At 35.7% G+C, this 13,494-nt stretch overlaps 1 protein-coding gene across 4 annotated transcripts in view; it reads right to left on the minus strand.

Moving 5' to 3' along the window:
- The window catches only part of SCAF11 (SR-related CTD associated factor 11), a 70,202-nt gene that overhangs the window by 8,975 nt on the left and 47,733 nt on the right, over positions 1–13,494 (minus strand). For all 4 annotated transcript variants that reach the window (XM_027035958.2, XM_027035957.2, XM_027035955.2 and 1 more), the window contains 5 exons: positions 8,114–8,172; positions 7,660–7,769; positions 6,568–6,669; positions 4,743–4,849; positions 1,363–4,074 (listed from right to left, as the gene is read on the minus strand). In XM_027035958.2, the coding sequence (XP_026891759.1) occupies positions 1,363–4,074; positions 4,743–4,849; positions 6,568–6,669; positions 7,660–7,769; positions 8,114–8,172 (3,090 nt within the window). The remainder of the gene's footprint in view (positions 1–1,362; positions 4,075–4,742; positions 4,850–6,567; positions 6,670–7,659; positions 7,770–8,113; positions 8,173–13,494) is intronic.

The raw sequence follows: 13,494 nt of genomic DNA on the forward strand, positions 1-13,494 counted from the left end.
ATCAACAATAGCCAAATCATGGAAAGAGCCCAAAGTCCATCTACTGATGAATGGATAAAGAAGGAATAGAATTTAATGATTCATCACTTATATACAATATCTAATGCTCATCCTAAGTGCCCTCATTAATTTAACCCAGCACCCATTTAGCCCATCCCTCCACCCAACACCCCTCCAGCAGCCCTCAGTTTGATCACTGAATAATATTCATGGAAAACTCAATGAAATATTACTCAGTGATCAAAAAGAATGAAATCTTGCCATTTTGCAACAACATGGATGCAACTGGAGAGTATTATGTGAAGCGAAATCAGTCAGAAAAAGATATATATCATATGATTTCACTTATACGTGGAATTTAAGAAAGAAAACATGAACACGGGGAAAGGAAAGGTAAAATAAGATAAAAACAGAAAGGGAGGCTTTGGGGCACCTGAGTGGCTCAGTTCGTTAAGTGTCCGACTTCGGCTCAGGTCATGATCTCATGGTTCGCGAGTTCAAGCCCCACGTCTGGCTCTGGGCTGACAGCTCAGAGCCTGGAGCCCGCTTCAGATTCTGTGTCTCCCTCTGTCTGCCCCTCTGCTGCTTGCACTCTGCCTCTTGCATTGTCTCAAAAATAAATAAACATTAAAAAAAAAAACAAAAACAAAAAAACCCAGAAAGGGAGGCAAACCATAAGAGACTCATTATTTTTTTTAATGTTCATTTCTAAGAGAGAGAGGCAGAGCATGAGCGGGGCAGGCAGGGGTGGGGGGGCAGAGAGAGAGAAGGAGACACAGAATCCAGAGTAGGCTCCAGGCTCCGAATTGTCAGCACAGAGCCTGATGTGGGGCTCGAATTCATGAGCTGTGAGATCACAACCTGAGCCAACATCAGACGTTTAACCAACTAAGCCACCCAGGTGCCCCCATAAGAGACTCTTAAAGAGAACAAACTGAGGGTTGCTAGAGGGGTGTTGGGTGGGGGTATAGGCTAAATGGGTGATGGGTATTAAAGAGGGCACTTGTGATGAGCACTGGATATTGTATGTAAGTGATGAATCACTAAATTCTATTCCTGAAAACCAATACTATATGTTAACTAACTTGAATTTAAATTTAAAAAAAATCCCAAGTTCTTCTATTGTAGCCAACTGTACTTAAACTAGTTAAGCCTTTGACAAGATTGAAGGAAGGGGCAGTAAAAAAGGCAATAAATACTGACATATATGTATATGTTTATATAATGCAAAGTGACTTGTTAAATGGGATTTAACATTATAAAACTGTTAGTACAGATCATTACAATTCATATATATGAAGCTTTAAATTTATAATCCCTTTCCTCAAATAAAAGTGTTACTAAATAAACACAGTATGTTACCTTGTTCAGTTGCTTCTTCTTCTTGTCTCATCCATCCAGACTGTGGACCTGAAGAATTCCTCCCTCGTCTTGAGTAATAGTTTTGTACATCTGCTGGTAGAGTCTTTCTCACAGCCCAACTAGATGCAGATGTCCACCCAGATCTATCTGCCGGTGTATCAAATGAGAACTCTTGCTCATTTTTCCGTTTATAGGGTTGCTGTTCCACAAACTTGAAAGACTCATTCCCTGAACTATTTGAATTCCCTGAGAGGGGTTTTCGGTTTTGCCACCGATTTTCATTCTGATCTGTATAGGCAAAACCACCTCTGTAAGTGCCTCTGCCACGGTTACCTCTACCACGGTTAGACATCCAACCTGAACCAAAGTTTTTATTCCAAGAATTCCCTGAATTTTCATTTCTGTTTTCTTCCCAGTGAGAATCTTTTAACTTTTCTGGATTTCTGGTCCTTGGATCAGGCCCAGAATTTATTTTTTCTGTTACCCAACTGGGACAGTCATTTCTATGTTTGTCAGCAGAATTTGGATCCTCAGCATCTGGACTGATGTCATTTTTTTCTTTTCTTGTATTTTCATTCTGTTTCTCTGGATCATTCTTTCTGTACCGATCATTTCCTCGTGGACATCTCCAACCATCATTTGCCCATCTTTCCTTCCACCGAGGAGAGTAAGTGTCTCTGTCATTTCTACTGAATGATGAACTCTTAATTTTTGTTCTAGATCTTGATGGTGACCTCGAACGAGATCTGGACCTAGACCATCTCCTGGTTCTTCTTTCTCGATCTCGATCTCTCCGTGACCCATCTCTATCACTTTCTCTTTCTCTGCTCCGAGACCTGGATTTTTCTCTTGGGGAGGAATCTTTCACTCTTGACTGAGATCTTCTGTTTTCTCTCGAAGTGTCTCTTCTGGGGGAGAGTGATGCAGATCTTTTGCCTTCCTTCGTGCTATCTCTTTTTGGAGATCGAGACTGAGATCGTCGCCTTTCTTTTGCGGTATCCTGCTTTGGGGACTGAGAACGAGATTTTCTACGTCCTCTTGCAGATTCTTTCTTGGGAGATGGTGATCGAGACTTCCTGCTTTCTTTTCCAGTTTCTCTTTTGGGAGATGGAGACTGAGACCGCTTCTTTTCTCGTGCAGTGTCTCTGTTGGGAGACCAAGTTGTAGATGGGGAGTGAAATCTAGATCTTCGGGTACGAGGCTTTTTGGCTTTCTCCATCACATCTACTGGGCTTTCAGATGGCTGAGATACAGTTTCAACCTTTCCATTTGCAGGATCAGAAGATGGCATATTATTTTGAGAACTGTGCTCCACAGAATTTTCATTCAATTGTGTGGTATCAGCATTTACAGGAGGTTCAATTTCAGATTCATTCTGGTCACTGCAAAATGAATCACATTCCATAGGTATCATTTCATTGTTGTCCTCATTAAAATGCTTCTGAATTTGTTCAATGTGTGTGTTAGGCAATTCTGTAGATCTGGAATGTTCAACAGGAGATTCAGTCTTTTCTTCTAAAGATTTGTCTAATTTGGTGTTAAGATTATCTTTTAATAAATTATTTTCAGAGTCTTGAATACTATTCAAACTTTCTTTCTCTGAAGTATCACATGTTGCAATTATTTCTACATCTTCAGTTTCAACATGCTCAAGCAACTGAGCCTCTGAGCCCTCTATGGATTTTTTGCTCACTGTTTGTATAATTCTTCCCTCAGAAGATTCTAATTTGGGGCCATCTACAAGCTGTTCTGTTTTTACTGTTAAATCTTTATGATCAACAATTTCTACTATAGGACTTTCCATAACTTTTTCTTCATTAACCACTGACTCTGAATTCTCTGGTAACTCATCTAAGCTTGGTACAGGTTGGAATACTGCAACTTCAGATCCTGAACATGTAGGAAGATAATTTGAAGGATGATCTGTACATTTGTCTGCTTTTACCTCTGATTCTGAAGGTCCAGATGTTTGGTCTTGATTTTCCAATGGATCACCTCCTTTTCCAGAAATATTTTTAGAAGTCTCACTTTCTAAACATAAAACATTAGCCTCTACACTTGTATTTTCGACTTTTTGAATATCCTCTCCCTCTCCAACTAGTACAGAAGGATCTTCGGTATGAGACTCAGAATATGAAGATTCCACTGCTTCCTCTGTATCATGGTTCTCAGTATGTTCCTCACTTTCTTCTACCTGTTCATTGCAACTTCTCAAGCCATTAGCAGACTCATTTTCGGCACTTGCTGGCACAGTACAACTGTTACTACCTTCTGCATCTGATTGGTGCTCTTTCTCTAACACAGGTGGTGTGTCAGATTCTGCTGTTTCTTCATCTACTGAATCACTGGAAGATGATTTTTCAGGGGGAGGTATAGAGCTCCGAAGTTTCTTTTTCAATAAAGGTTGTTTCCTTCCTCTTCTTACAGACTTCCGTTTTGGAGCCTGTCTTGTTTGCTTTTCTGACATGGCTGAAGAGGACACACTTACAGATGGATTGTTGTTATCTGGGGCATCACACCCAGAATTATTTGATACTGGGGATTTCTGGGACTGACTGACTGTTTCAGCTCTTGTATTACGTGTAGATCTCCTTGTAGGAGTTGTTGCTGCAGGTTTTCGTCTTGATCCTCTGGTGTTTGATGTACCAGAAGTTTGCTTCTTCTCTTCTCCTTCTTGAGTATGTGCTAATGCATATCCCTCGCAAGAGGTACCTAATGATATATATTTTTTTAAAGTAAAAAGTTTGTTTCAATAAATGATAACAGTCTGGCTTTAGCTTATGTTAGCATAAAATACATGTCTATAATAGAGTGAAACAAAATATACTTATGAATCAAATTATGAATAAGCACATAGCTACTAACATCTAAGTAACAGCAGGTGTTTACCTGGTTCTTTTAATGCTATGGAAATGAGTTATCACAAGATTTGAATTCATGTGGGCAATTTAAAGGGGTAAAAAAAAAAAAAGAAAATATGTTTGGTCTGACAACTACCATCTTGGTATTACGTAGGCAAAACGTAAGAGGAAACAAGAGTCATCCACAAATATATAAAGACTGAAACTATCTGTTCATAATTAATAGGAGATGTAACTTCTAAAGATCTACATTTTGGACACTGAAGCCCTAAACAGAAAGGAGACTTCTAACCAGTTCCTCAAAGTATTGAAGATGTAATTTCTTAAAGTAAAAAAAAAAAAAAAAATTCTAACTGGAACAATTTAAAAGTCAATGCCTGTCCAAATATTTACAGAAATCCATAGAACTTACTATCTACATTTTATTTTTATAGCTTTTCTAAGTCATTAACACTTTTTAGGATATCGAAAAAAGCTAATAATTTTTTAATAACTAGAGAAACATTTCACAAACTTTACCAAAATTTTCTAAAGATATGGTACTTGTTGGAAAAATAGTTCTTGGCAACACAGAAGAGATGAGAGGAAGCACTTGTGTTTCAATATTCCAGGGTCTAAAACCAATTCTGAAAATTCAAAACAAAACAAAGACATTTTTGTTTACATGTTTTAAAAAAATTATACCAACTATTTAAAATTATTCATTTTTCCAAATGAGGTTAGCAACTTTAAAATACAGTGTACTTAAATGATTTTTTGCCAAAATAAGTAAAAATGTAAATTCAAGGTTACTCATTGTTCAAAGATGGCTGCCAACTGGCTACAAAGAAAAACCTTTTAAAAAGCATGTTTTTCTGATAAATTAATGGCAAAAGGGTTGAACGGTAACTTCATATATAATACATGTTTTTCTTTTAAGTAATTGAATGTAATATTTTGTCAAAAAATGTTTTAGCTTTTATTCTTCTCCATTCTAAAAAAAATCAACTTGGATAATAAAATGTATAAATAAATAAAATGCACAGATTTTAAGTATACAGTTTGATGACCTGTGACTAATATATATATATATATATATATATATATAATCTGTGTAAGCACCACCACCACCCCAAACCAAGAAACGGAACATTTCCACCAACCAGAAAGTGCCTTCATGCCCCTTGCACCGCCCCCCTTCCCTTTCTGGACAACCAAAGAGATAATTTAGCCAAGTTAATCAAATCAAGGTTTTAAAGAAATTAGCAAGGTTAAAGAGAAATCAGTCCATGAATAAATAACAAAACTTAGAAACAGAACAGTATCACTTGAATTTGAAGCATATCATACAGACATGGTTATCATATTTTTGTTAGATTTGTTTTACAGCATGTATCAAAAAGTAAAAACATCAAAATAAATAATTTTTTTTAGAAAAGAACTGATTTCTATTGCTTTATTATATTGTAAAGTTTCTCAACCTAAGCTCCTAGTGTTCTATGGACCTAAGTTTCTGCATCAAAATCCAATCCACTCTCAGCTTTTTTCTGATTCTTATTTGTTCAATTCAGGTCTCCTAACAAAAAACTACTTTATCCAGTATAAGGTGAGATTATGGACTAGGTGGAGAAAAGCTTCAAAAACACTGTGCAACTTGTACACACACAAAAATATATAACTCTGAGATTTTACATTATATATATCTGGACTTCCTATTTTTACTTCTATTGATGCTCCACCATCATCTAGATGGTGAAGGTCCTATGCAGAACTATACTGCAGTTTATATAAGGTAAAGTTATAACATTACAGGAATAAATATAAAACTCAGGCAAGGACCTTAATCTTTACATGGGAACTTGAAGTATATATATAATACACCTAGCAATGTGACAGTAGCTTCAGGACTTAAACTAAGAAAGGTCTGTATTATAGAAAGTCATGAATGCCAGGGCAAAGTATAAAGAGTTGATCAAATAGTTATTGAGAAGACTCTTATAGAGATGTAAAGGTCATGACAAAAGCAGTGCATCAGCTAACAGCACAAAGGTAAGATTGGAATGGGGGAAACAGAAGGATGACAGATCTGAATACTACTATTAATAATGAATCTTATCATTTTGGTGCTCTCTCTTTTAAATGATTCAAATATCTTAATACTTATTAAACAGATAAATAGGGGTACTTTTTAAGGAGTTCTTTAAATAGCAATCTTCTTTAGGTATTTGAAACACCACGTTTAATTTGCACAAAACTTTCTTAGAAACACAACTATTGATTAAGATACATCTGTGCTTAAGTATTTTAATGGTATCCTGTGTTCATGTTAACATGCGAACACTTTGGTAAACAATTTTTTTTTTACCTTCCAATCCCAGGTGATGTATCAGGAAACCATGACAATTCCAATTCCTGTCTCTTCTGCCTAATCAATGTATTCATTTCATTGACCTCTATAAATTCTGTACTGAAAGATAAATTTTAGACCTTCATCAGAACTCCAAAAATTTAAGTTCGGCATAACAAGTGGGTTATATCATGAATAGGAAAAATTTTTGTACCTAACATTATAAACCACATTTAAAAGAAGTACCTTTTTCTAAACACCTTCAAAATGAATTCATTCCTGTAAATTTTTTACATTACAAATCAAAATTACATTGATTTGATTCATAAAAATAATGCTTGAATTTATATCTTAGGTGACAGGATATTTTTAAAAAGTCAATTTAGAAATAATATCCATGTTACTGAGAGAAAAAAGCAACACTATTTTCTATGAACCATGAACCAACCATGAACCAAAGCTGTAGCAAGCAATCCCAGTAGAAACTGTATCTGCAACAATTTCCCAACAGAAACTAAGTGTAAGACACTTAGGAAAAGGAAAAAATAGAGGAAGGTATAGTTACTGTAATCAAAATGGATATAGTTCAGCTTTTTAAAAGGCTACTCAGATGTTACTGTTTTCTTTGGTACCTTGAGCCAAGCTCTAAAATTAAATCATACAATCTTAAGCCTGTCTTCTTCATTTAACCAAAGCTAAGTGATTTTAAAACCCCAACTTAATCTTCAGATTCCACAAACATCTACTTAGTATCCATATGCCAGTCACTACAGATTCAAAGATGACTGGATCTACTCTAAAAGGGTTCTTCTTGATTAAATTTAGCAAGTAGCTTTACTTATCTATCAAATAAAAAGCCTGTGTAGAACAACTCATTATTAATGAAAACAAAACCCACTAGATCATAGGCAGTCATCACATAATACAGAGGGTCACAAAATAATAGGTGATCTCCTTCCTTGAACTAATTTATTTTCCAGAAGAAACAAAAACAAAATACAAGGTGAGCCTTTATGTTTATTGAGCCAAAACTTAAATTTGTACTGGAAGTTAATTATAATAATTAAACATCAAGTATAAAAGCATCCATTAAAAGTAATAAATACTAACCAGTAAGTTCTACAGGTAAAAGAAGATTCTCCAGTGTGATTACTAGAAGAAAACACATTGGAGAAAAAATTTCTGAAGCACTGACTTGTACACTGATTTGATCTTCGGGGCTAGAAAAGTAAAAAGAAGTTAGTGAAACAGCAAACAAAAAACCTCCATAATTGGTAATAGTTATAATTTAAACATTTTGATATACCTGAGTTACAGAGTTATGGATTAAACAACCATAAGGTGTTATTATATAAGAAAAAGATTTTTCTTTGTTTGAACAAGCCTTATTAATTTTTTTTAATGTTTATTTTTGAGAGAGAGAGAGAGAGAGAGAGAGGCAGAGAATCCCAAGCAGGCTCTGTGCTGACGTAGGGCTGGAACCCATGAACCATGAGATCATGACCTGAGCTGAAGTCAGACGCTTAAATAGACTGAGCCACCAGGTGCCCCTACTTTTACAAACCTTATTTATCTTTATTGTTGCATTTTTCTTTCCTTCCATTTCACTGTGTGTAGGGTTTCCTGTACAAAGACATAAAAAGACTCCATTACCTTGTCTTAATTTTTATTTCAAAAGGTTGTAAACCAGTACTGATAGTGGCATATACTGGCATACTGACAAGAGAAAATTAAAATATGTAGAAAAGTTAAATTTAAAATAATAGTATTTGCATTTATATAATTTTTCCAAATGCTAATTTTATCTTGTTAAGCTGCAGGTACAAAGAAAAAGCCACAACACAAAACAACTGGTGTGAAGCATGCTCAGAGCATCAGTATGAAAATTCTAGTCAACATTTTCTGGCAGCATATGCAAACTTAAACCATCTTGTTACAAAAAAAAAAAAAATACACATACACACACAAGATGTCAGATTATTTAATATCAGTAACACACTTAATATGTTCTTTCCAGCTATAACCTAAAAATCAGGCAGTTAACTGACCTCAAGTAGGAGCTGACCAGAGAACTGGGATCATCAGCCCTTGTCAACCATAAATTATGATTTAGCTCCTGGCACCAACATCAAGTACCCTCAGAAGTGCAGAAGTGTTGATAAAATAGCCCTCTGTTATAGCAATGTTTATGGCTACACTGCTTATGATTTGGGTGTTTCTGGTTTTACCCGTCACATCTGCAAATTTATTTCAATGGATACAAATTTCCACACTAAGAAAAATAAAGGACAATTTCTGCTAACCACAAAAATTGTGTTAACATCTTTATAGATTACTGCTCCTAGTTGTTCTTCATGAAGCCTATATTAGTAGTCATCTCTACCTATCAATACACTTGTTGTCTGCAATAAACCGCTACTGGTACTATGGTCATTGCTCTTACCTCAGAACTCCAGAAAAAGTGTACAGTGAAAATGACAATAGGTCTTTTCAATCTTCTGCCTTGCTTGCCTCACAAAGGGCCTAGTGACTGTTAAAAATAAATCATTCTAGTGAGGAGGCCTGTTTCCTGCTCATGTAAAGACCATATGTATTTGGGGTGTCTTCTGTCAGTCCAGTTGGTAATAGGCTACTTTCTACTTAATAGCATACTAATTTCCATTTAAGTTACTACACAACAGCTGTTTGGTTTCCTATTTTTGCATCCTTCACAATTTTCCCACCCAGAAGTGTTCTAACAAATGTAATTTCAACAATGGGGAAAGAGGGGTGCTGGCTGAGTTCCAGAAGCCTATTTTCTTATTCTTCAATGCATATTTAAAAGATGATAATGATTTTTTTTAATTGCATAAAGAAGCCAGGAATAAAAAAGTGTGATAGGTACCCAGCCACATTCTTAGAAGTAACTATTTCCTTCAGCTAGACATAGTTTTGCTGTGTTGTAGCTATACAGCGTCTTTTACACCCTAATGGGTAGGTAAGGTTTTGTTTTCATTCAGGTTTCATTCATTTACTACTTACTGAGTATATTGCGTTTACATAGCATTCCTTCACTTGCAAACCTATCTCAGGAAGCCATTAGAATGCTCTCTACAGGAAGAACTGTTTGTTTTCTGCCAATGTTAAATATGAGTATCTAGTCCAAATGGTATTTCACCTATTTCTGGGTAATTTTCAGGTAATTACTGAGCAACTCCAATAACAATCTCAAAAACATTCAATACTGGTGGATTTATCTAAATTGTGGTCTCCTAGAGACCATTTCACAAATCCACCCTACTAATCTACCTTTGGACAGCAATGATAGGCCTTTTCATTTCTTTATTTATTTTTGAGAGAGAGAGAGAAAGAGAGAGAGCGCGCGAGTGCACACAAGCAGGGGAGGGGCAGAGAGAGAGAGAGAGAGACAGAATTCGAAGCAAGCTCCAGGCTCTGAGCTGTCAGCATAGAGCCCGACGCGGGGCTCAAACCCATGGGCCACAAGATCATGACCTGAGTCGAAGGTGGACGCTCAACCGAGTCACCCAGACACCCCTTTTCATTTCACCCCCCAAGCACCCCTTTTCATTTTTTATCAATAAAGCAATACATGTATATACTTTAAGAAGTCAAACAGCACTTCTAGGCTTAAAGAGAAATTCCCATTCCCTAAAAGCAGTCATCAAATCCCTTCAGTGTTTTTTCTAATTATTTGCCTCTTTATTTCTAAATAACATGCTTATACTACTCTACCTTGATTTTTTTGGTTTCAGGTATTTTCTAATTTTTTTTTTTTTTTTTTTTACCATAGCAGATAAAGGCTTTATTCTTCTACCACTTCCCTACCCACGTCCTTAGGTGCTTCCACCCACTGTTCCTTTTAATATATCAACATTTGATATAAGTAGTACTACATTATTGTAACTATATAAACGTTATTCACAGCTGAACCATGAACTTATTATTTTTCTTTTACAACATCTTGCTTTTCCTAAGGTTAATAACTACTTTATTTTCTCTATATTACCTATCATTGATTTAACTAGCTCTACAAGTATACATTTCCTCTTAATACATCTACCTAGTCTGTTTCCCACTCTCTTAGAAATACTATTCCTTTTTCCTGCTCCAGTCTGAACTGGTAACTCTCTAAAAGTTGTTTAACAGATCATTCTCAACTATCTTCTATCATTCTAATAATCCCATTTATCTTTGTGCTGGGTCGGAACTCATTTTCTGAATCTCACGTTGTTCATTTATTTTCTCATTTAGTGGAGCATGCACACCCTCCAGTAGAAATCTGAGAAAGGGTGTATGAGAATCAATTTTTGAGCTCTTACATGTCTGAGAATGTATTCTACCCTAACACTTAGCTGTCAGTTTAACAAGGTTTAGAATGTCCTTGGTTAGTAATTATTTTCCCCCAAATTTTCAAGGCATTGCTCTAGTGCTCCATCCGTTGTTGATAACATTCTTTTATACATGGTCTGTTCTCTCTCCAGAACCTCTTAGGAAATTGTGATCTGCAGTGTTCTGGAATTTGATGAAACATGTCAGTTCTTTCTTAATTTACCAGGTGTTAGGTTAAGTCTTTATCTGGATACTCACACCCTACTATTCTGAGAAGTTTCCTTTGTAGTAACTTTTCTTGATAAGTTTCTGCCTTTTGGACTTTTTCCTTTTTGAAATTTTATTATTCAGTACTGAACCTCACAGACTAGTATGTTGTCTGGTTAACTTTTCATCCCACTTTCTGAGATTTCTCAGCTTATCATCTATCCCTGAATTTTTAAAATTTCTACTATATTTTTCATTTCCAAAAGTTTTCTTTCTTTAGTCTTTCCTGTTTCAATGAGGAAGTATCCCTTCTCTTATCTCTGGGCATATTAATTTTTAAGTTGTTCCCTATTTCCCAACACTTGGTTTGTTCTATCAGGTTCCTTTTATCTCTGTTTTGACCTCTGTTATATTGGAGGTTTCCCTCAAATACCTGGTGATCCTTAATTTGTGGGACACTAAAATACTGATTGAAAATGGTGAGGATCGGTGGTCAGAGACTTTCAACTAATGGGTTTCACTGTAGGATGATCAAGCAAAGATCTGGCTTTTTCATTTGTAGACTCCCAAATATCAATATCTCAAGTCTTTTCTCTTAGGCAAGACAATAACCCAGAAGATGTCTCCTATCTCCCACTTTGGAATACACAAGACTGCTAGTGCTTTGGGAAAAGACCATGGGTAGAGAACTAGAGGCCTTAACATTTGCCTTAATTTCCCTCTCTTTAGGGTTATTTCCTCTAACCTCATTTGTGCCAGAGTTTAATCTGGTTTAATCATTCCTTCTAGAGAGTAAGCCTCCAGTCTTTGCCTGGGTGTAGACTCCTCCCCCTACCCTGTTCAACCAAGAATCTGCAGGATAAAGTCCTTTAAAACATTTTTACCAATTCTGTTTTTTGGCACCACCCATATCTCTGCCTTCAAAGATAATGGAGACCTTCAGATTCAAGACAGTCTAAGGATCTGTGGTATATGAACTGATTTCTTCTGAACTCCACTCTCCCCATGAGAAGTTTAGGTTTCAGCTTTCTGCTAAGACAATTTTTTTTAAGTGAACTCCACGCACAATGTGGGGCTTGAACTCACAACTCAAGAGTTGCACGCTCTACTAACTAGGCCAGCTAGGAGCCCCATCTGCTAAGACAATTTACCATTCACCTCACACAATCACTTTCAAGACCTGTGAACATCTTTTATCTGCTGTCTCTTCTCTCCAGTTCTTTGTCTTGTGGCTTTAAATTTTTCATTCCTTTGTTCTCAATTTGGTAGGGTTTTGGAAAGGATTAGAGAATTAAACAGGTGCTATGCTTATCAATCTAGTATGCTTAGTTGGAAGCTTGTCTTGTTTGAATTCAGCATATCCTAAAACATGTTTCATGAAATACTAATCCCAAAAGATGTTTCATGAAAACATCTTTTTCTACAATAGAAACTAGTATAAAAAAGGTTCTTAGCTTAGAGCCCAGTACTTGGCAGGGACCCAATTACAATTTGATTAATTGATTCCAAAGTTAATAAAGCCATAATTAAATGGATTTAGCATATACTTAAAGGAGTACTCCATTAAGAAATGCCTGAAAAGGGTATACTTTTTATAAACTACATCAATTATAAAATATTAGCCCAAACCAAAGATTAATGTTCATTCTAAGAACAAAGTAGATGAAAGAGTTCAAAATTAAAAAAATATGACAACTCAGTTATCTAGCATTAGTGAAGAATGAAAAGTGACATTTCCTTAACAAATCTGCCAAAAGGTAGGTTAGCTGACCTTCCTCAGTATCTTCAGTGAGGCAACACTATCTTCCTTAAATGAAGAAACTAAATTAAACAGTTTACATAATTTTCCTAGAGTCACAGATGATTTAATGGAAAAACCAGTACAAAACCCAAGAGGCCCAACTTCCAATAAAATTCTCTACGAGGCCTGCTAGACTTTTACTAATGTTATACTAATAATTTATAATCTAGATAAAAAAATTTCATAGCCTCTTATGCTCTATTCATTAGTTTGAGTAGTATATAAGATAAAGATAAATAACTTCAGGCATAAATTCACATTCCTGCTTCTAAAATTAAGCAGTCCCAGGTAAAGGGACAAGGTTTTCTCAAGTTTTTTTACAAAAAGAAATTTAAAGTACCCTTAAGACACAATGGCTCCTGTTCAGTGTAACTGGGTAAACAAATAAAGACGTACTTAATTTGTATAACTTGCCATTAACTCTACCTTCACATTAACTTAATCTCTTAGTCCTGTAAGACATTTCCTCATAATTAACTGTGTATCAGTACTTCTGTAGTACCTACTCATAAACTACAATGAAGGTTTCTGACTATCCTAAATCAAACAAATAATTCAGGCATCTTAAGTAGGCACAGCACTAGGTTAGAGGCCTTGGACAGTGTTAG

This window comes from Acinonyx jubatus, chromosome B4, assembly GCF_027475565.1.
Source record: "Acinonyx jubatus isolate Ajub_Pintada_27869175 chromosome B4, VMU_Ajub_asm_v1.0, whole genome shotgun sequence".
NCBI classification, from domain to species: Eukaryota; Metazoa; Chordata; class Mammalia; order Carnivora; family Felidae; genus Acinonyx; species Acinonyx jubatus.